The sequence below is a fragment of the Camponotus vicinus genome, unplaced genomic scaffold (assembly GCF_025532165.1).
Source record: "Camponotus vicinus isolate PSW18456_S1 unplaced genomic scaffold, iyCamVici1.0 SCAF_6, whole genome shotgun sequence".
Lineage (NCBI taxonomy): Eukaryota > Metazoa > Arthropoda > Insecta > Hymenoptera > Formicidae > Camponotus > Camponotus vicinus.
In genome coordinates this window covers 19,803,377-19,826,769 of record NW_028141978.1, presented here as the reverse complement: position 1 = coordinate 19,826,769, position 23,393 = coordinate 19,803,377, and the positions used below count along the sequence as shown (strand labels likewise).

General features: G+C 36.8%; 1 protein-coding gene across 1 annotated transcript; it reads right to left on the bottom strand.

Annotated features, from left to right (window-relative positions):
- Positions 1 to 227: 227 nt before the first annotated feature.
- Positions 228 to 1,374, bottom strand: LOC145973833 (uncharacterized protein F54H12.2-like). The gene is made up of 2 exons (XM_083103407.1): positions 672 to 1,374; positions 228 to 490 (listed from the first exon to the last, which is right to left on the bottom strand). Exons 1-2 carry the CDS (start codon positions 1,372 to 1,374, stop codon positions 228 to 230), a joined length of 966 nt encoding a protein of 321 aa, XP_082959533.1.
- Positions 1,375 to 23,393: the final 22,019 nt, after the last annotated feature.

Here is a 23,393-nt window from a genome sequence, read left to right as displayed (position 1 = left end):
GCAACCTCCTTAGGGATAAACTTTTTCTTCGCATCGCGGAAACCCTGAATATCGATGACTATATCCATCTTACGAAAAAACTTATGTGATTCGACGCGAGGCTCTATGTGAAACAACGACATCGAGCGTGTCTCCAACGAAACTTAATATTTTTCGAAACGTTGCGCACTGATGTCGGTGTTTTGAGCGAAGTAGAGGGGGAACAATTTTAAGCGTCTATAAAAAATCTACCCCGAAAAATCGACGATGGCCTGACGAGACGAGTCGATTTCTATGACATTATCGAATTCGGCATAGATAATACAATTAACCGTCTCAGAAAGTGCCTTTACGAATTGCACTTCTAATCGTAAACTACCATGTTTGACGAGATTCCAATGTCCAGCACAATTAGCGGATAGATCGGGAGTAAGATCAAAAGCGAATAAAGTATATCCTTTGAAATAATCGTCTCTGCTTATAGAATTTCCTTCGTTCAAAAAATGAATGCCTGTTCCCGAGAAAAGCGTTTGATAACCTTCGATGTAAAGCGGTTCCTCCACGGAGAAAGCTGGTTGCAAAGGTCTACTGGGAATTTGCGTGCCATCGACGTACAGCGAAAAGAAATTTTTTTCCGTAGTTTTTGAAATTAAACGGATTTAATTTTCTGTCACCGTTAAACGCTTTATTACTAACGAAATCGACTATTACTCGCTTCGGTAATTGACCGAGTATTACATTATCTAACGATTCACCCATAACACCGCTATGAATCGTGAATGTTTTAACCTCGACTCTCGTGAGCGGATACTTGGCTGTAACTTTACTCATCATTCTAGCATGCGCGAGTAACAAACCTGAGCTTATTTTCGCCCTTCTAACGAGCAAGGTAGCATCGAGAATATGAATTTTCGATGATTCGCTACTTTCCATGAGACAGAACGAATCTTTCGAACGAACGAATCTCAACCATACTTCTACACCGTTAATTAAAAATTTGTCTTGATTGAAAACGTCGCAATGGAGATGTCCTACGAGATCTAACGCTTTCCCTCCGGAAATGTAACGAGCGCGTCTCGCGAGAGCGGGATTGCCGGGATTTGATTCCAACAGATCGTCCATGTGTCCAGGTGCGTCCATGTTCCATAGACAGGAAGTTAGATGGGAAGTTTTTGCGGGTGAAGAATAATTTAACAACGCCTCTATGTACGCTCGGTACGCGTAAGCGTTGTTTGGAGGCGACACGAGCTTCTGATTGAAATATACGTCGATTTGATTGAAGATAGAATGAAGCAAATGATTTACGGGGCCTACGGCTATTCTTTCGGCGCTTGTTCCTGAAGTCTGTCTTGCGGAATCGGCGTTTGTTTCTACACGTAGACGAAGACTCAGCATGGTGTGCGTGAGATCTAAATATTCTTCTCCGTGTCCGGGGATGACGAATCGGCGAGTCGTCCGAGAGAGAGGTCACGGGTTTGTAATGAATCCATTGCGAACTTTCGATGCTAGTTTGCGTAGGTGGTAGAGAGAAGAGATCGAGTTCGCTCTTTAAACACTCGCTTGAATGTGTGTGAAGAAAAGACATATTTCTTTATCGCAAATTGCTCGCTGTCGTCCGTCGGTCACCACCGTCGTTAAATTAGAATGCTTCGAATATAACCGCTTAAGAAAATATATCGGTACGTTTTTTACCGATTTTACGCAGACGTCTTAAGTTTTTTTTTCACAACCGTATGACTTTTCTTCTTCTTTTTATTTCTCTGTGCTTTTGTACTCGTTCTTTTTTTCCCAACCGCTTTAATTTTCTTACTCGTCCGTCGTCGCTTACGAGCCGATGTTATTGCGGATCGTGCGATGTGATTATCAAGCCCGACAAAAGGGAACTGAGCTACATGCATTTTCGCATCAGACTTATATCCCGAGCCCTTCATTAGACTACTTATTTTTTCTTTGGCTTTTCTCTTGAGTTTGTCTCGCGATTCTTCAAAACGGTGTTTGACCGCTATCTTAAATGGCGTATTGTTTTCGACGTCTTCGATTACATTAACGCCGGCTCGTTTTTCTTTCCCCACAGCTTCTTTCCCCACAGCTCGTACGGCTTTACCTAAATATGGTAGTACGCGTCTGAATAATCCCCCGAGAAAACTACCGATTCCGTGACCGCGCTGATAGGGCGATTCGACGAAAACTCGCGGGATTCCGCCGTCGCGACCGCCTCCGTTCTGTAATTCGTCGCGATATACCGCGAGTAATAGTCCATTAATAATAATAATAATAATGAACGGTCAAATGCACTTTTTCTCTTTCGCAGATTCCGTGTATTTTATAATATCTAATCGATACGTCTAAAGTGCAAAGTCACAGTCAACGTTCCGAATTCGAATGGTATACCTCCCCCCAGTTGATCTCTTATATCTATTTCGATTGTTCGGAAACATGTTTGACGCAAAGCGATGTATTGTGCGGACGAAAGATGGCTTATCTGGCTAGATGCAAACGAATAATTATTTCGAGCATTGAGCGCGATTATTCGAAGAAGAGGGCGATTGTACATCACCCGTGATATAAGGCTCGCAAATGTCACAGTAGACGAAAAGTTTGTCGGGAATGCCTCGCAACAAGCTAGCTGGTTTGTCGGCTATTATATGCTCGGTAGCATCCTCGAGTGCAAAAAGAAATGACGGGAAAAGTAAGCGTGAACGTTTTTTACCGTCTATATCAAAACCGAGTATTCGACAAAGTTTGTCGGAAAAATATACGTAATGGATCGTGTCGCATTTCTCTTCTACGCAGGAAAGTTTCACAACAACTCTACCTCCGGCTTTTAATTCCCAAACGATATGCGAGTTTACCAATTTGGACGCGTAATTCATCGTTTCTATAATATCGTGTATACTTAAATGAACACCTGGCGGTACTTCGGCATCGTCTACAGGAATTATCTCTTCGTTCTTCCTTCTAACATTGAGGAATTGTAATGTACCTTCTCGAGGGCGTATATGTAAAAAGCTACACGGAAACTGGATCTCCGTGAGCGTTACTTCCCAACGACCGCTTAAGTTTATACGTTGAGGTAATTCGGTGGTGAAACACGTTGTTTTATTTTCCGGAAAGTATCGCATGCTACTATTGCTCGGGAGGATTATGTAAAATTCTTCCCCTCTCATTTTGATATTAAACTCGAGACTGGTATCCAAGAATCGAATTTAGAAGGATATCCCCGCCAACTAACTAGTAATTGTTTATTGTTACCTTATCCCTTGGTTTTTATCACACGGTCTACGATAAATTCTCCCTTTCGCAAGTCTTTAATAACATGTGTTAATTCTTGCTCGTAAAAAATCCCGTCTATAACCTCGCCCTGTAAATCACTTAGTTCGTATACAGGAGGTCTTCTCCATTCGAGAACGCGATGAATTCGAAATATTTCTTCGCTCCAACCAGCCTCGTATCCTTTCTCAAACGCTGCTTTTGCTCTACTGATGCGTACGAGTTCGCCCGCTTTGTATTTACACTTTTGTTTGCGTCCGCGATTTTTTCTCCCTTCAGCATCATCATCATCATTGATATTCCAACGTCGATTCATATTTTCTCGCGCGATACGCGCATTTTCCAACGTAACGGCCGCGGGTTGCATTTTAATGCTAGAATGACGAGTATGATTGTAAGCGCGAACAATATCCTGCAAAATATCGATATAACGACGAGTATTTTTATGCGTAAAATAACGCCACATCCTCTCCTTAAGTGTTCTATTGAAACGCTCGACTATAGCTGCTTTAATATCAGGATTACGAGTTACGCGAAAACATGTTTTTTTCTTATAAAAATTTTTGTCCAGCACGCGATAAATTCTTTACCTTTGTCGGTTTGTAGGTATACAGGTAAACGTTTTTTGTTTCTCGAGAATATGTTCTGAAAGGCCTTTATCACGCACGCCGAAGTTTTATCGCGCAAAGGTTCTACCCAAGCAAATTTGCTAAGTACATCGATAACCACCAGTAGATAGGAATATCCGTCATTATAACTCTTAAGATTACGAAGATCGATTAAATCCGCCTCCCATAAATCATCGATATTTGTCACGTTATAATGTAAACGCGGAAATTTTCGTCGTACTGGACGATGCAGCGTGTACGCGTCTTGCGATTTAAGCCAGTCGACAACCTCGTTACGCGAGAAATTCGGCTTAGCCGCTCGTGATAAATTAACCGTCGCTGAATAACTCGCGTAGTGCGAAGGATCGTAATATAATTTTTCGAGTTCCATCTTATTAAAATTTGCTTCAACCGAATAAACCTCTTGCTTTCTTTGTCGGGGAATTCTCGTCCTTACTTGCTAATGTTTTATCGGCCTCATCCTCATCCTTATCGGCAGATATAAATACCGTATCTCCTTCGGATACAACCGTCTCGTTTAACCTGCTGCGTGAACGACGAGTTTTCAGAGTGGAAGTAACAGCTGCTAATTCGCTGCTTTTAATACGATGAGCTATTTTGCCCGCGTGTAAAAAACTACGATTTCCTATGAGACTGGAAGGTGTGTTTATGTCGTCCAGTAATCGCGCAAACTAAACTCTTCCGATTGCTTTTAATGTTTTTCTCTCGCGTATCGCGTCATTTATGAGATCGCTAATATTCGAACCCGTTACAACCGCACCGTTTATAGTTACGAGTCCTTGTCTATCCCAACCGATCTTTGACGACGGGGCATCGAGTAAATATTTCAATAGCGTGTGAGCTTTGTAGCGATAAGTTTTCGGCACACTTTCGATTATATTTTTAATCATTTCCGCCGATTGATCGCGTTTTTTCCCGAAACTATTAGCGTCACCTCCATCATCAACGCTACTAATTAAAGTATGCGTAAATTCAGCGGTATCGTCATCTTCCAAGTACATGTCCTCGTCCTACTCAGTTTTATCATCGGCGTCGTCGTTTAAAGCCCCACGCGAATCTTTGCGAAAACGCTTTTTTGCATCCCGAACAAAGTAAAGATAACGTACTTCTTTATACATTTTCCATCTTTCACCCTCGTCGGTTGGAGTCGAGAGATTGAGAATACGACACATCTCCGCATCGAGTCGCGATAAAGGGGTTCCCGGTGTCCGTACAGATTTATTATTATTATTTTCCGTATTATTAACATTTTCCAACTGTTGATTTTGTTGCTGCTGCATTCGTTGCATTTTTTCGAGATTTTCCGTAGAAATTAAAACCATTTTTTTAGCCTTTTCCATTTTTAATACTTTTCCAAATATTATTATTATTTTTTCCTCACAATGGATATAAAGAATTGTATCTTTTTTTCACTCGCCGATAATCCGTGATAATAAAGCACCGAGTATAGGACCGATAATATAGGGTAAAAATCCTCCGCGTTGTACCAATAGTTTTCTTTTAGTCTTCAAATTACCCCGCTTTGCCGCGATGCGCCGTAAAGTCATTTTATGCTTGGACAAGCGCTTTTTTTCGCTAGATTCGAGCGGTACGTTACCTTCGAGCGTATTGAAAATACACTCCTGAATACACTTTACAAATTTATTGTCAGTATCGCGTAAGAACGCCGCTCTTTGATTTTTTTTCAAATAGCATAGAGTTTTTAAGAGACACAGGTTCCTCTCTCCGATGCAGCGTTTTGCAGTCTTTATTGCGCTATTCGGTAAATTTCTCGCTGTCGCCGTCGATGATGTTTTGTTAGGATCTGCTTTTTTCACCATTGCGCCGTAATCGTACAACTACAACTCGCGGGTGCGAATACCGTTCTTTTATACGCTTCCGCCTCTAATGACTGATTTACGTGGTATGTAGACGTAATGTAGAGCATCCTCCGGAAAGATACACGTGCGAAATCGGTATTCGTCTGGAGTCGATTGTTTCAAATCGAGCAATAAATATCCATGCGGCTTCGAGGTAGCGTCGTAGTACGCTTCTTCCATAAATTTTGGATCGTTGGGATATACCTGGCGTGCTAAATGACGAATTTGCGCGCGATCGCGTGGATTTTTGAAAATTACTATATAATTCGCGTTGAGAGATATATCGCGCTGCCCACGCCCCTGATGGAAAAGATTTTGCGAAATGAGTATAACGCTGAGATTCTTATGATGACTTCCTTTGGTAAATAGATCCACGATAGCGTCGCACGAAGATGATTCCCTCATAAGATCGTCGATTATCACCAATTTCGGAGAAAGCGGATCGTTAGAATAATCCTCCGGGCGCGGTAACCCTTCGTGAAATTCGATTATATTTTTCCTCGATTTTACTAAAGCATTATCACTATATTTGCTCTCGCTTTTCTCTTCTTCTCTCTCACCCGTGTCGCAATGTAAGCACTGATACGCATCTTGCCACTCGGCGTAATAAAATAAAATTCTCTCGAATCGGACATCGGACATGCGGGATAAATGTCGAAGAAATGTTTTGACGAAAATTGTTTTCCCGCATCCCGTAGGACTGCAGACGATCGACATCCAAGGATGTTTTCAGCGCACGTCCATTACACAAAATAATCGATTTCATGTTTAGGAACAATCTCATAAATAAAAAAGTAAACGATGATATTTAACAACAATAACCTAAATAAAAAATGTGCATGCTCCTGAAATATTATTTGCAGGAATGTAAGAAGAAAATAAGCTTATTCACGGGGGACCCCATCCGCGCCGGCCGCGTGCTCGCGCTAGCGTTCTCTGTTACGCGTGCGAGCGGAAAGCACCGCTGATTAGCCGATACACGGCGCGCGACCGCGAGTAAGCGTATTCGCGCGAGGGTAGGCTCGCATCGGCGACTTTCGTGAGCACTAACGCTAATGAGCTCATAATTGATTCTCTATATACGCTTATAGTATAAAAATAAAATGCTTAAATTCTGGAAAATATATTTTAAATCGATGTATCGTCTAAATTACAAAATACCTGTACATACTCGTATTTTATGAATCATCCGATAGCTGACTCAGACAAACACTATCTCCCGTGATATAATAATATCTAGAGATTCTTAAAAGCCTAAACGCACGTTAAAAACTAGAGACATCCTATAAAATAATCTAATCTTAAGATAACCATCGATGGTTTTTAACGCTAATGAGCTCATAATTGATTCTCCATATACGCTTATAGTAAAAATAAAATGCTTAAATTCTGGAAAATATTTTAAATCGATGTATCGTCTAAATTACAAAATACCTGTACATACTCGTATTTTATGAATCAACCGATAGCTGACTCAGACAGTCACTATCCCTTGTGATAAGAAAACAATTCTCTTTCTAAATAATTTAGGAAGATATGGAAAATATTCTTACTTTTGCCGTGATGAATCACTGTGATATAGCTTAGAGAAAATTTTTAGAAGTTTCTAGAACCGTTTATAGAAGTTTCTCGGTATTTTTTCTTTGATTATTGTAAAATATTTTGTTTGAACACGCATTTATGCTCACTTCTGCGCATATTATTTTCCCCCCACTCTTTTTAGATTTTTTTTTGAGGGGGAGAAGCAGTAATATAAGCGCGAGGACAAACCGCGTATTCATTCGAATTCCGCCGTTAACAGAAGTTAAGCCTCGAGCGAAGAAGAAAAATTCTACGCAAATACGCTATCGTTGTTGTGACTATTTTTTACATAGTACACTCGAAAGTTAATAGCAATGACTGGAACGACGGAAATAGCCAGTTTTGTGAATCCGCGCACGTTTGCGATATTACGGAGCCGGGAAATGGAGACAATAAAATCGGCAACAGTGGAAGAAACCGACATTTGTTGCTATCAACAACATATGGACTTAATTCATCCTTCACTAAGAAGATACAAGTGGGATTGCAATCGACGAAGGAAGACTGCTTCGTTCCAATTGTTAAATTATGCTGATGGGATTTGTCTCGACTTCGACACGTGGCAGCAATTTCAAACCTGCATGGATCATATGAGGCAGTATTTGAACGAGGATCAAAAAAGAACGGGGGGATTAAGTCCGATTATTATTAACAATATCACCATCAACTTTACCAGCGCTTATGGCGCGAGGGCTATTCTAGTGGCATACAAGGAAACCACCGAATATTCCGCGACTAATGGCGAGAAGGAAGAAGAACAACCTCCGTTGAAGAAACGAAAAACTTATAACACCTCTATCGTGATGCAGAAAGTTACTTTCCTCGGCTTGGAAAATATTATAAAATGCGTAGATACGCATTTGTCGCAATTAATTAATATCGTTGATACTGTCAATACATGTGCTAACTATATAATAAACGAAATAGAATTAAAACTTCCCTCGTCGTACATAGATTGTGAAATTATAAAACTCACAATTAAAGGAAATTATGAAGAAATCGAACAAAGTGTCCGAACTCAAATTAATAATTTAACATTTTTAGATTTATATTTCAGCATTGTATTTGTAGAGATACTTTCGCTTAAATTTAATGAAATTTCTCGTACGATTTTACAGAAACGAAAATTTTATGAAAACCAATAAATAAACGTACAACGATAAAATGTAATAATAATAAATATCGTTTTTCTTAAAAAAATTCAGAGTACTTTTTTTTTACTACGTTTTCAATATATCTCCCAATATCTCCTTCTGTCCTTTACTGCGAACACGCAGCAACACGTCGTGTATTGTTATTATTATTATTATTATTAGCATTAAACGAGTATTTTTTCTTATAAAGAAACAAATAATTTTAAAAATTTATTCTACTCGTGTAATAGCTATGGTTAACGCAAAATAAAAATCTTTGACAAATGAAATAATTACAAATTTTTTTTATTACGCTTAGTTTTTAAGAAATCATATGCGTATACCAATACTTAATTAAGGTAATTAGAAAAATGCTTAGCGTCAGTTGCTTTTTCGAAAAACAAAATAAGAAATCAAAAATAGATTATTCGCGCTACGATGAAAAATATAATTACAATACGGTATGACTACAAGAAATTTCAAACTTCTACATTTTTTTCGAACTTCTCCGAGCGGCAATAAAGGTTTGTTTGGTTTTCCTTTTTCGAGTGGGGAGCAAAATATATAAAATGGACAACCTTTAACCGAATATAAGCATTTTCGAGATTTTCTTCGCCCGAGGAAACTTGTACGATTTTCGCTCGCGTGTTATTCCTTTGAGGAAAAAAAATGGCGTGTAATAAGACTTTGATATCGAGATGTGTAAAGTTGGCTGCGAATTTATCTCCAAAGATAAATTCCGCGAGCTACATTTCCAAATTAACGGAAACGAGTGAACATAATTATAGTGTATTTTCGAGTTTCGCGTGTGCCTGCTCCGATACAATGCTTGCAATTTTATATAAATTGGGGCATTTCGGCGGCGACGCGAAATTGCTAAATATTGCCGACGAAATAATTAGTGCACGAAGAGCCTTGAGAGGAGATGAGAAATATGAAGAAGAGGAAGATGTAGGTGGACATGTAACCTACCTACTCCAAAACTACAGCAGGATCCAGTCGGCGGGTAATTATTTTTACTTATTTTATTTATTTTTACTTTCGATGAAAAAATACGAAAAATCGCGATTCTAAAGTTAAATATTTAATTACTAATTAATCACAGGAAACAATAATCCCGCGAGAACAGCGATGGTGCGACCTTCGCGTAGACGCCGCGCTGAGGAAGAACCTGAGGCAGGTCCTTCACGTAAGTTTGCACGTAATAAAAACGAGTGCTAATTTTTCTCAGATAAATTGTTCGATAGTAATAAAAATAATAATTAATACTAATAAAAAATATTCTACATTTCAGGAAGACCGCGATTACTCGAGGAAAATCCGGCGATTCCCGTTGTCGTTCTTGACGATGACGACGGCGAGGAAAACATGGACGATGACGCTGCCGACATCGCATACGTAGTCAGCAGCCCCGATAGCGAAGTGTTCTCGCCAGGTAAGATGATGTTGATGTAAAATATATACTAAAACGAAAATCCGAATATAAAAGTATTTTTAAAACTTTTTTAAATTTTGTTTCTATAATATTAAATATTCAAATCTTAAAATATTATTAGAATTTCTGCGAGAGATGGAGGAGCGCGAGAGAGTGGAGATTAATGAAGAAGAAGAGACAGAGGAGAGCGGGGAAGCAGAAGAAGTGCAGGAAGAGGAAGAAGTGATAGTGGTAGAAGAAGAAGAAGAAGAGACAGAGAGAGAGGAAGAAGAGGGGGATGAAGAAGAAGAGGAAAATGTATACGCTCCCTCCAGAGAAGGTAACTTTATTAATTTATTTCTCGGTATATTTTTATGCTCGAATTTAATCCAACAAATTCTTAATTTTTCTTTAGAAACTCGTCGCTGGGGGATTAGCTATTCCCCAGAATATTAGTAACGGAATAAAAAACAACGAATATTGCTAAAAAGGTGAGTTATTTCGTTGTATTAACATTCATAGTACGGATTACATTCGAGTATAAAAATATTAAAATAATAAAAATAATAAAAATAGTATTTTATAATTTATATGGTTTTTTATTTTTAACAGTGCAAGACGGAGGTGGTGTTGACGGCGAACAAAATTCAGCGCTCTCCCGCAGCAATGAGGAAGAAGAAGAAGAAGCGGTGGAGGAGAAGACTGAGGGCGAGGTAGCTGAGTTACCCCGCTAGGAAAATATTTCATCCGAGACTGAAGAGGGTGAAGAAGACGCGGAGGAGGAGGAGCATGAGGAGGACCAGCAGCAACAACAACATCAACAACAGCAACAACAGCAGCAACAACTTCAGCAATAGGTCGGAAATAATAATTTTAATTTTGTAAATTTAATATCGGAAAATGCGCGACAATTTAGAAGATTCCAGGTAATCGGTAGAGAAGCGAGTTTCGCGATACGACCGTTGACTGAAGGCGTCGATATATATAACTCGTTAGAAAACGCGTTTCGCGAAATTCACGCGTATGCGTTAAATTCATGCGAACCGGACGATTACGTAGGATTATCGTTTGATTCGCCGAATTTATCGCGTGGTCCTGCGAGTATATCTTTTCGTGCGCGATTTGAGTTATGAGGATATTTGGAGATCGTTGGCACAGAGCGCCGGTGGTCTCGATATCGCTGACCAATTTAACATACGGGTTTATATTGTCTCGATGCCTTCAGGTCGCGGTCGCGTCGCGTTAACACGCGGGGATGTCGCGAAACGTTCGATAGTCGAAATTAATAATTCGGATAACCTGTGCTTCCCTCGAGCCCTCGTAGTAGCTCAAACTTGTAGCGAGCGCGGTAATATCCGTACAGGCGAGCTGCATGAGAAATGGAACGCGATAAGATATCCGCATTCTTCGTTACAACTCGAATGTGCATTGCAATTAACGAGAAATGCCGGTGTCGTAACACCGGAAGAGGGTTGTGGAATTCGCGAAATCGAACGTTTCCAACGTTATTTCGCCGCCGACAATATCGCGATTGTTGTGTATAATTTTAATATTTTCGGTTGTCACGTCCGGCGACCCCTAGATCCAGCAGAAATTTTTCTTTTCTCACTATCTTCCATCCAATAAGCTACAAGTACAAACTAACATGAAACTAAGAGAGACGCACTTATATGTCACCTATAATAAAATGTGAATCTGAGAGAGAGAGACATATATGAATCATCTATACGAGCGAGATAGACTTATATGTAATACTTGGGAAAGACAAGGACCGATATAAGGAAATCCTTTTAAATATGAACTCCTTTTATTATACGAACTATATAAAATAATGTAAAATATGTCTAAAAGATTAAGGAGAATCTATTTATGTAAAAATCATGATAAATGACCAATATTTTAAATAATCAATTATTGTAAATCTTTGAAAAAGGTCATTTATCGTAATTTATTATAACTGCTATAATGTATGTAGGACACGACCTTGCAAGCAATGCATTCAGAGAATCAGTTAATACGTATTCCTAGAAAACTTTCTCTTAAAGACCACCCAAGAAGTTCGCAAAAATCCATTTCATAGAATAAGCCAAGGAATTTGTTTTTAAAACTCTGTCATAAATTACCCCTACCACTCAATTTCAAAAGTGTATAAAAACACTTCCAACAACGGAAGAGCGGGCATTTTCGTAGATTTACTCTAGACTTAGACTCACTCAGATTCTTACTCGCATTGTAAAACGCTAGATCAAGTCAGTTCAGAATAAAGAATTCAAATTTTAAACAAGAGTATACTTCTTTAATCATCATCAGCGAAGAAAATCCAACTCAAAGCAGTTAATTATCCTGGGGTTTTACTCCCTTAACCGCAAGAAGAACCACAACTAAAACGTTCTGTCGAACTCGTAAAACTGTTGGAAGATCCTGTCTCACGGAACCAACTAATTGAAGTTACTAGAACGTGACAACAAAAATTTGGTGGCAGCGGTGGGATACGCTGATTCCTTCAAATCAACCGGACTGAGGCCTGGATTCTGTCCACACTCCAAGAGAAGAGGAATACCTTGTCCAGAAGGAACACGACAGCGGGGATAAGACTGCAAACAAGGAATCAAGTCTTCATGGATTTGCGTATTCTCATACTTTTCTTCACTGCGTGCTATATGTAAGTGCTACGAGCATTATATTTCAATTTCTTTCGTGCGATATTTATTAAGAATATTTTACAAATATGTCTCATACTGGGGAAGTAGATGCGTTGACTAGACAAATAGGAAACATGAGCGTAGCCGACGATACGAGCGCTAATCGTAGACCTAATAATACTGTACCATATGTAAGCTTGCGCGAATTCTCCCATTCGATGGAAAAAATATGCCAGTATCACAATTCGCTAATAGCTGTTTACATGCAAAAACTATGGTCTCTCCCGGAGCAGAATATGGTTTAGTACAAATGATTAAAAACAAATTAGTAGGACCTGCTTTAAGAGTGGCTTTGAGCGGAGAATATAACGATATAGAATCTTTATTAGCTGTCATAAAAACTAGATTTGCACCCGTTTATTCTTCATCACAATTACACGGAGAGCTTTCTAAAGTAACACAGCATCCAGATGAATCTGTGGTGGATTATGGTAGCCGCGTATCAATGATATTGCAACAATTGAAATCCTGTTATCAGACCGAAAATCCAAATCAAGCGATCCAATTTACTAATTCCAATTTACTAATTCTGCAGAAGCTAATGCCATCAAAAATTTCTTAACGGGATTAAAAACACATGACATATATACTAGACTTTATCCGCGTGATCCTGTCAGTTTAAATCACGCTATTGAATCTGCCATAAAAGCCGAAGCTGAATATAATGAACATGCACAACGAATGAAAATTACTGAAGGACTTATGCAATCAATACGCTGTAATAATTGTCTGGGATATGGACACAATGCTTATTTATGTAGCACCATTAACCCACTGGCTCAAGTAACTCATGTCCAGTGGCAACCTAAAGTTTGTACATTATGCAAAAATCCAGGACATAGACGTGCAGAATGCAGAACCCTTCATTTAAGAGGCCTAAATTATCGAAACACCCCGATAAACAATATGAATCGAAATATGAATTATAATCAAGTAAATCGACAAAATCATACAGCTTCCAGAAATTTTAATTTAATATGTCGTTATTGTAAAATACCAGGACATAGCATTGAACAATGCAGGAAAAGACAATATAATAACGATCCACGAAATCAATTAACCCGATCCAACAATCAAGAAACTTGAATCAGAGAAAGTCAGGGAAACAGGGAGCGGGTGCAGCGAAATGGCGCAGCGCTGAACGAACACCCGCGAGTGCGCCTAGTGACTCCCGAACAAACTCACGAAGAAACGCAAGAATAAACCTCGCGTGTAACAAAATCGGTAAACCACTTTCAGTCATTCTACCCAGCAAAGATTTGATAGAGGAACGCGCTAATTTTATGATAGATACTGGTTCTGATATAAATTTGATAAAGAAGAATTCTCTTCATGAGAATGTGCTTATTGATAATAAAGTCGTATTTGAATTAAGCGGAATAACAAAAGGTCGAACTCGCACGTTAGGCGTAGTTAAAATACGCATTTTCGGTACCGACACGTTATTTCATGTAGTTCCAGACAACTTTCCGATTCAACAGAACGGAATCCTGGGCACAGAATTCTTCAAAAATCAACGAGCAACTATCGACTACCCGAGGGTTAGTCTAGTTGTAAACGGAATCCCATATTATTTTCATAATGATGAAACTATCATGATTCCAGCGCGAACACGAAAACAAATTTTCATACGAGTAGCTAATCCCGAAATAAAAAGCGGATATGTTCCGAAATTAAATGCAGGGCCGCAGGTGTACTTAGGTAACGCCGTCGTATCCAATCATCACGGAATTGCATATCTATATGCTATAAATTCATCAGATGAGGATATAAAGTTAGCGATCCTTACAGTAAAATTATATCCGTTTGAAGAAACAAAGAATAACAATGAAATAAATAAAATCAACAAATCTGAGTCAAGGAACTTAGAATCACGAGTCAATAAGGTATTGCAGTTACTACGTCTCGATCATTTAAACGAAGAAGAAAGGATAAATGTCATTAACTTGGTAACGAAAAATGCGGAAAGATTCCATTTACCAGGAGAAGCTTTAGGAGTGACTAACGTGTTAAAACACCGTATATTTACTAACGATGACCGTCAATTAATGTCAAACAGTATCGATATCCTCAAGTGCATAAGGAAGAGATACAATGACAGATTGGGGAAATGTTAGAAAAAGGTGTTATAGAACCATCAAGTTCACCTTATAATTCTCCTTTGTGGATTGTTCCAAAGAAAGATGATTCCAAAGAAAGATTGATTAGGCAATAAAAAATGGCTTAAAGTAACACTACCCAACTGATACTCACCGATTTGAATGAAACTTAACATACTTATTAAACACCGAAAAATATTAAATACGTGTTTTTTTGTTTCGGCTAAATACGCTTTTTAGGGGTAGAAAGCACCCCTCAACCCATGGAGGTGGAAACAGTTATGGCTAATTATTTCTGAAACGATACATTTTCTGAAAAAAGTGCTTAGGACCAAAGTTGTAGAGTTCAAAGTGATACACTTGATGGCGACCTTGAAGTCGACCTTGAGGTCGATTTTCAAGGTCAATTAAATTTGGAAATAATTAGCCGTTGCCGGACTTTGACCACATCCTGTATCTATAATCAGTAATTTTATGCGTTGACTCTAAATCTGTCTTCAGAATTGATTTGTTGCGTTATTTTCCTAAAAAAAGAAAAAAAATCTGACGTAATGGGAAAATAGGCGCAAATTTATAGAAAAAATAAGAAGGGGAAAAAAGTTTTGTAAGTAACTTCAGAATAGAAGTAAAGATAAGAAAACATAAAATGTCACTCTAATTGTAAGTTAAACATTACCTTCATGCTATATTAGAAATTTTCAAATTTTAAATTTTTATTGCTACTCTGGAGTTATCCACAATACCTTTTACTCTTTATTTTGTATTAAGATTTCATTCGGACATATGATCAATTATTATTTTCCCGACTGTCGTTGAGCAAGCATTTTCCAAAATTACTTCTTGATCACTTATTTGCTATGAGCTATCTTGCTCGTGAATTTCGTTTGAATATACCTTCAACCATCATTTTCACATCTGTACTTGGGCGAGTGTTCATTGTTTATAGTTTTACGTCAATTGTTCTTACGACTGCTGTTTCTCGTGAATGTTTTCAAAATTCTTTCGGAAAGTATTTACTGCAAGTACTTTCCATCATTTGTTCCCACGACTATTTTTTGTGTTAATTTCATTTAGGCTTACAATCATAAACTCTGCTTTCTATGAATTTACTTTGAATCTCTGTTATATTATTAAAGCATTGTTAATCTGTAAAATTTCATAATGTCATTAAACCCAAAAAATATTTTAAAGTTATTATGCCTCACTTTCGAGGACCCAGTGTACAATATAGAATCTAGAATAACAGATGAAGAAAGATCATTCGCTTCTCAACTTGCAGATTTGATAAAAGATGCTATCAATTTTGATATATTTAAAGAGACTTATGATACTTTGAACTGTACTGATGCTAGTGTGATTCCTGATGCTGTTTTAGTTGAAGACAATCCAGAAGATGTTTCGGAAGTTGTGCAAGACGATACAAAATTCAGAGAAATTGTAGACATTGATTATAAGAAGAGAGTAATTGAATTTTGGCGATCTGGACAAAAGAAAAAAAGGAATATAGAATCAGTTAAAAACCGATTTAAGAAAGTTATAAATGTAACACAATTGTACCGATGGGAAGCACAAGTTGCTGAGGGTGGGTCAAGGACTGATAAATTGTTATATATCTCTCAATACGTTCTAGAATAATTTAACAGTGCATCTGATCGAAATCTACCCATTCACGATTTAGATCTAAAGAGATGGGCCTTGAAAGCAAGAGAGGTAGTTCATTTGCCTTCTCAATTATTTACGGTTTCATCAAAATGGATACACAACTTTAAAATACAACATGGTATTGTTTCAAGAAAAATAAATAAATTCGTGACACAAGCGCATATTTTAAATAAAGCAGAACTATTGGAACAATCTTCCAATTATGTGAGTCAAGTTAAACTAGAGATAGGCTTGCTAGGAACAGCAAATGTTTACAATCAGGGTTCAATTTGGAAACACATACTGGTCGTACATTAGCCTCAAAGGGTTCTTTAAAAGTGGAGTGTCTCGCTCAATCTTTGAATTCCTTGACTCACAGTTACACAATACAATCTTTAATATCTGCCGATGGTATCGTGAAATCCCCCTTATTAATAGTTCTGCAAGAAACAAGTGGCCGTTTCGGACCGATAATACAGAAGTCAATGTACAAAGCAGATAATATCCTCGTTTTCGCCACAAAATCGGGAAAATTGACATCCGACATTGTTATTAAATAGTTTGAAGATGTCTTCTTGCCTAATGCTGGCAAGAAGTCTATTTTGTGTTTGGACTCTTGGTCAGGACAAACAGAAAAGAAATTTGAAAATATAGACAAGGGTAATAAAGAAGTAAAAATCCTTACAATTCCTGCGGGAACAACTGGCTTCACTCAACCATTGGATGTCTACGTATTCAGACCGTGGAAAAACTTCCTGAAACAATTTTCGGACTTAATTCTCTTATACAACTATGATATTAACCTACATTTGAGGAATAAAATTCTCAAAATTCAATCATTAATCCACAATCAATTCTCATCACCCCGATTCCAAAACATGATTAAATATGCCTGGTGGAAAAGTGGATACATTGAAGAAAAACCAGATAGATGTGAAACGCCTGTTGATTTCTGTTTAAAGAATTGCGGTACAGTCTGCAAAATCTGCAATAACATTGCAGTAATAAAATGTGCGTGGTGTACTAACTCTCTGTGTATGGAGCATTTTTTGCGATAGAAGATAAAGCTATTCCTCATTATTGCCATGAATATAAAGAATAATGCCAATTATCATGGAATTTATACTCATAGACTATGAAAAGAATCTTGCCTTCACTGGCTGGATCTCGATCACATCTTGCCTTATTTGAATGAATAATTAACTTTTAATTCCTTTATTGATCGAATTATTGACTGATCTTGCCTTAATTGGTTGGATCAATGAACAATTTTAAATTGCAGAGGCTTGTTTTATTTACAAACCACCAACGTTCTGAATGTAAAATTTTACGCTTTATCGATTCTCGGGATGAAAAGTAAACTACTCCCTTTGAAAAACATGAATTGATTTTCAAATGACCTTGAAAATCGACCTCAAGGTCGACTTCAAGGTCGCCATCAAGTGCATCACTTTGAACTCTACAACTTTGGTCCTAAGCACTTTTTTCAGAAAATGTATCGTTTCAGAAATAATTAGCCATAACTGTTTCCACCTCCAGGGGTTGAGGGATGCTTTCTACCCCTAAAAAGCGTATTTAGCCGAAACAAAAAAACACGTATTTAATATTTTTCGGTGTTTAATAAGTATGTTAAGTTTCATTCAAATCGGTGAGTATCAGTTGGGTAGTGTTACTTGAGTCATAGATTTTCGTGCCTTAAATGAAAAAACAGTCGGTGATGCATATCCATTACCAAATATTGTAGATATACTCGATCAATTGGGAAGTGCAAAATATTTTTCAATATTTGATTTAGCATCTGGATTTCATCAAATTTTAATGGATAAAGATGACAAACAAAACAGCTTTTTCGACGCCTTACGGACATTTTGAATATAATCGCATGCCATTCGGATTAAAGAATGCTCCTGCTACATTTCAAAGATTAATGGATCAAGTACTAACGGGATTGCAGGGAATTGAATTATTTGTTTATTTAGACGACATTGTTATATACGCACGTTCGCTTGAGGAGCATGAAATAAAATTTCAACGATTAATGAAACGTCTATCAGAAGCAAATCTATTCCTACAACCAGATAAATGTGAATTTTTGAAAAGAGAAGTAGCATATCTTGGACATATATTAACCGAAAATGGAGTACGACCAAATCAAAAAAAAATAATGGCCGTAAAAAATTTTCCAACACCAAAAACCAGGAAAAATATTAAGCAATTCCTTGGACTTGCCGGATACTACCGAAGATTTATAGAAAACTTTTCTAAAATAGCCAAGCCATTATCAAATTTAACTAAACAATCAAATACGTTTGAATGGAAGGAAGAACAACAAGAGGCTTTTGATAAACTGCGAGAAGTTTTGTGTTCAGAACCCATATTACAATATCCAAATTTTAATGAGCCGTTTATTATAACGACAGATGCATCCGGATATGCAATCGGAGCAATTTTGAGTCAAGGAAAAATAGGATCTGATTTCCCTACGCTTACGCATCTCTAGTATTAAATAACGCCGAAACTAGATATTCACCTATCGAAAGAGAATTATTGGCTCTTGTGTATGCAGTCAAACATTTTCGTCCTTACATTTATGGTCGTCAATTTACACTTATTATGGATCATAAACCTTTAGAATGGTTAAACTCAGTATCAGATCCTACATCGCGATTAATGAGATGGCGATTAAAACTCGCGGAATACGAGTATGAAATAAAATATAAACCTGGAAAGAAAAATAAAAATGCAGATGCTTTATCTCGAAATCCTATCAAAGATATAAAAAATATATATCCACTACATGCTAAACGCGCATTCTCCACATCTAGTGATACGTCAGCAAAAAAAGATCATAAGAAGATGAAAACGTCACATCCTATTTCCAAAAGGCAGTTAACGACGGATAGCGACGGATCTGGTAACCCGGCACCATATAAAAAGATAAGAACTGATGATTTACCAACTTACAATGATTCGGACAAGGAAGAGCGTGTCGAGTTGCATGAAGCATTGTCAGACAGTGATAGCAGTACCATATCTTATTATTATGACACCGATATTGATAGCGACTATATTGATAATTCTGAAATAAATTTCAAAAAACAAAAGAGAAAACACGAAAGCAGCTCATCTGGTCAAGGGCGACGCGTAAAACGAAAAAATCGAAAGAAAATGCATAAAAACGTCGAAAAATCAAATTCATCAACCGAAGAATGCGTTAATCTCGATACCACACCTGGAACATCGCCTATAGAAACAGCATCCCCTGTCGAACATCCACATAAGAAAGTAGTAAATGAAGATTTCGAAAGCGAACAAAATTATCAGCATATAGAATTACATAATAAGGAACACAAGCCGATGGAAGTAGATTTATCTGACGATAGTTTTAAAGCTGAAACTAATATTAACGTGGAAGCACAAATTCACGTACCTTATGGTTCTGTGAGAACACCGCAAAACCTAGAAAATATACAAACATCGCAAAAAGTCCCTGATAACGTAGATACAATTCAAATCATAGAAAAGGATATTCCATTAAAAAAGGAAGAGATGGAAGATATGAAAATAGATCAAGAAGAAAAAATGGATTATGAAATAAATTACAGTCCTTTAAAATATCGTGAACAGAAAAAACCTGAAAGTACCTCAATTGGAAGCAGCACCGAAACTGCTTCTTCACCCTTTCATGGAATAAATCCCAAATTAATAGAAATGACTAAAAGTAAAACAAAAATAAAAACTCACCTTACTAATAGAAAACGAAAAAAACAAACAAACATAAAACCTAAATCTCCTAAAAAACAAACTAAAAAACTAATGAAAAAGAGTAGTTCATTTTTGTGCCGAGAATTGAAAAAGAAAGAAAAATTCCCACTAATATTTTATATACACGCGATCATATTTGGATGAAGAAAGATCATATAATATATTTTATAGACACAAAAGGCAATCCAGTAGACGAAATTGGAAAAGAATTGATATGTAGAAATATCTGTCAAATACCTGAAAATTTTAAGGGTACTCTAGGACATGTATTTACCGCAGACAAACCTAATAAAAAAACTTTCGGCATAATTATTAAAGAAGAATTAAAACAAGAAATATCTGAAGAAATCATAATGCAAGGATTCAAAGAACTGAAAAATGAAATGAGACAATTCAACATACTACATACATGCTAATATATCTGAAAACAAAAGTAATATAAATATATCCTGGTTTAAAATCCGCAATATGATACGCCTTGCATTTCTGAGAACTAATCTACAGATAATAGACATATGTCAAGGCCGAGTATGCATACCTAAGCACGAAGATAGACTACAAATTATTCGCGAATATCATGAATCAAGTATAGGAGGACATAAAGGTATAACTAAAACCATGATACGCATACGTCATAAATATTATTGGGATAATATGAAAACACAAATCGAAAATTTTATTTGTACATGCAGTAATTGCTAAAAGAAAAAATTAGTTCGAGTAAAAACAAAACAGCCTATGGTTATCACCGATACACCGCTTGATGCATTTGACAAAGTTTCTATGGATATTTTTGGACCATTATGTCCTGTGACAAATTCTGGTAACAAATATATACTGACAATACAAGATCAGTTAACAAAATATTCAGTTGCAGTACCGCTAATCCAAGCAAATTCAGAAGAGACCGCAAAGGCATTTACCCGACGATTCATATGTCAATTTGAAAGTCCTAAAGCAATCCTAACAGATCAAGGGACAAACTTCACTAGTATTGTAATGAAAAGATTTGCAAAATATTTTAAAATAAAACAATATCGTACAACGGCTTTCCATCCTCAATCCAATGGTTCTTTAGAAAGAAGTCATCATGTATTAACCGAATATTTAAAACATTATATTACAAATGAATGCGACTGGGACAATTGGCTCGAGCATGCCATGTTTTCATATAATACTAGCGTACACGAAGGAACAAAATTTACTCCTTTCGAACTAGTATATGGTAGAATAGCTCGTTTACCTTCGTAATTAGAACCAAACGATTCTTTAGAAACATACAACGATTATGTAACCGAACTCGTTGACAAACTAACAGAATTAAGAAAATTAGCCGTTTCAAATCTTATAAACGCGAAAGATCGGTATAAACACTATTACGATAAGAAATTAAAAATACAAGATTACAAAATCGGTGACTTTGTTTATTTATTAAAAATGACTAAGAAACACAAGTTTGACAAGTACACCGGACTATACGAAATCATAGAATTATTAGACAATAATAATATAAAAATTTTAATTGCGCAAAATAAGACGAAAATAACACACATAAATCGTACAAAACCTGCTCAAATTACAGACCCGGGATGACCAAGAACGAATACACTATAACGCCGTTAAGAGATAACCCTGGGATATTCTACGAAACCATCGGTGAATTACGCACGACTAAAATCTATTGGAAAATAATTACTTATATAGATACAGGGTGACCCATTTTAACTTAGGCAGCCAAATAACTCGAAAAATAAGCAAGATAGAGAAAAATGTTTTAGACAAAAGTTGTATGGTTTCGAGGGGGCCATAAGATGGTATCATTGGTTTGACCTTGAAGAGTCATTTGAAGGTCACGTGAAGGTCACTTCAATTTTTTTAAATGGAATACCCTATATATTTTTGTACATTCTTGTAGCTTATTTCGAGAGCTTTCCAAAACACTATAATTAAGTACCTTTCCGTTAAGTACTTTTTGAGTTATGATGCTTGAAATAATTTCTTAATTTTACATAAACCGTAAAATATCTTGTAAAATATTCATTTTTCGATTATCTTACCTTAATACTTTTATGTACAAAATAATGAGAGGAATCAATTGGTGTAAAGAAAACACATAGTTGTTTTTAAGAAAAAATATGGAATTGTTAATTGCAAATTACATATTTTTTCTTCGAAACAACTATGTGTTTTCTTTACACCAATTGATTCCTCTCATTATTTTGTACATAAAACTATTAAGGTAAGGTAATCGAAAAATGAATATTTTACAAGATATTTTACGGTTTATGTAAAATTAAGAAATTATTTCAAGCCTCATAACTCAAAAAGTACTTAACGAAAATGTACTTAATTATAGTGTTTTGGAAAGCTCTCGAGATGAGCTACAAGAATGTACAAAAATATATAGGATGTTCCATTTAAAAAAATTGAAGTGACCTTCACGTGACCTTCAAATGACTCTTCAAGGTCAAACCAATGATACCATCTTATGGCCCCCTCGAAACCATACAACTTTTGTCTAAAACATTTTTCTCTATCTTGCTTATTTTTCGAGTTATTTGGCTGCCTAAGTTAAAATGGGTCACCCTGTATATGGAGAATTGGATGTTTTATCGCAAGTATAAGTAATATTATATTACATACCCGGTTATCGCAAGAATAAGTAATATTATATTACATACCCGGTTATCGCAATGATAAGTAATTTTATCGCACTGATAAGTAATATTGTATTACATACCCTAACGCGTCGGGACATGTTTTAGCAAACAAAATAGCTCTCCCCGGTACACCCCCTCACCCCCCTTACCCCAATATAAGTAACAGCTCTCGCGGTATCCCCCCCTCCTCACCCCCTCACCCCCAATATAAGTAATTCTAGATTTATTCCGTTCGATGTATCCTTATCTCTCTCTCTCTCTCTCGCATTGAATTACTCGTCACGCGAATTTATAAACAATATAAACAACGGTATTCCTTTGAAGAGGATTAGATTTTGAGGCTGACTAACGCGTCGGGACATGTTTCTTCGTGGATATTACATTACGGTGAGTGCCGATGTCCGGCTGCTGGAATTTATAAACAATATAAAATAGATAGTGCCTGATTTTATTACTATGATATTACTTCATGGAAGTTTTGAGAGGAATGGGGGTTGAAACTTATGGAGAGGATCTGTTTCCGCGTCAAAAAGTCTTCAGCTTTCGTGCAGTGAACGTAAGAGTAAAGTGCATAAAATGAATATAGAAGAAGAAGAAGAGGTTATTATCGTCGAAGATAGTGATGAAAATGTGGAGGTTATGGATGTTGAAGACTCATCTG

Bases quoted from the DNA above. Each gene is read 5' to 3' on its own strand.
- LOC145973833 (XM_083103407.1), bottom strand. From the start codon at position 1,374: ATGCTGAGTCTTCGTCTACGTGTAGAAACAAACGCCGATTCCGCAAGA. The intron at 491-671 runs GTAATAAAGCGT...TCTCGGGAACAG, and splicing joins AGTAATAGTCGATTTCGTTA to GCATTCATTTTTTGAACGAA.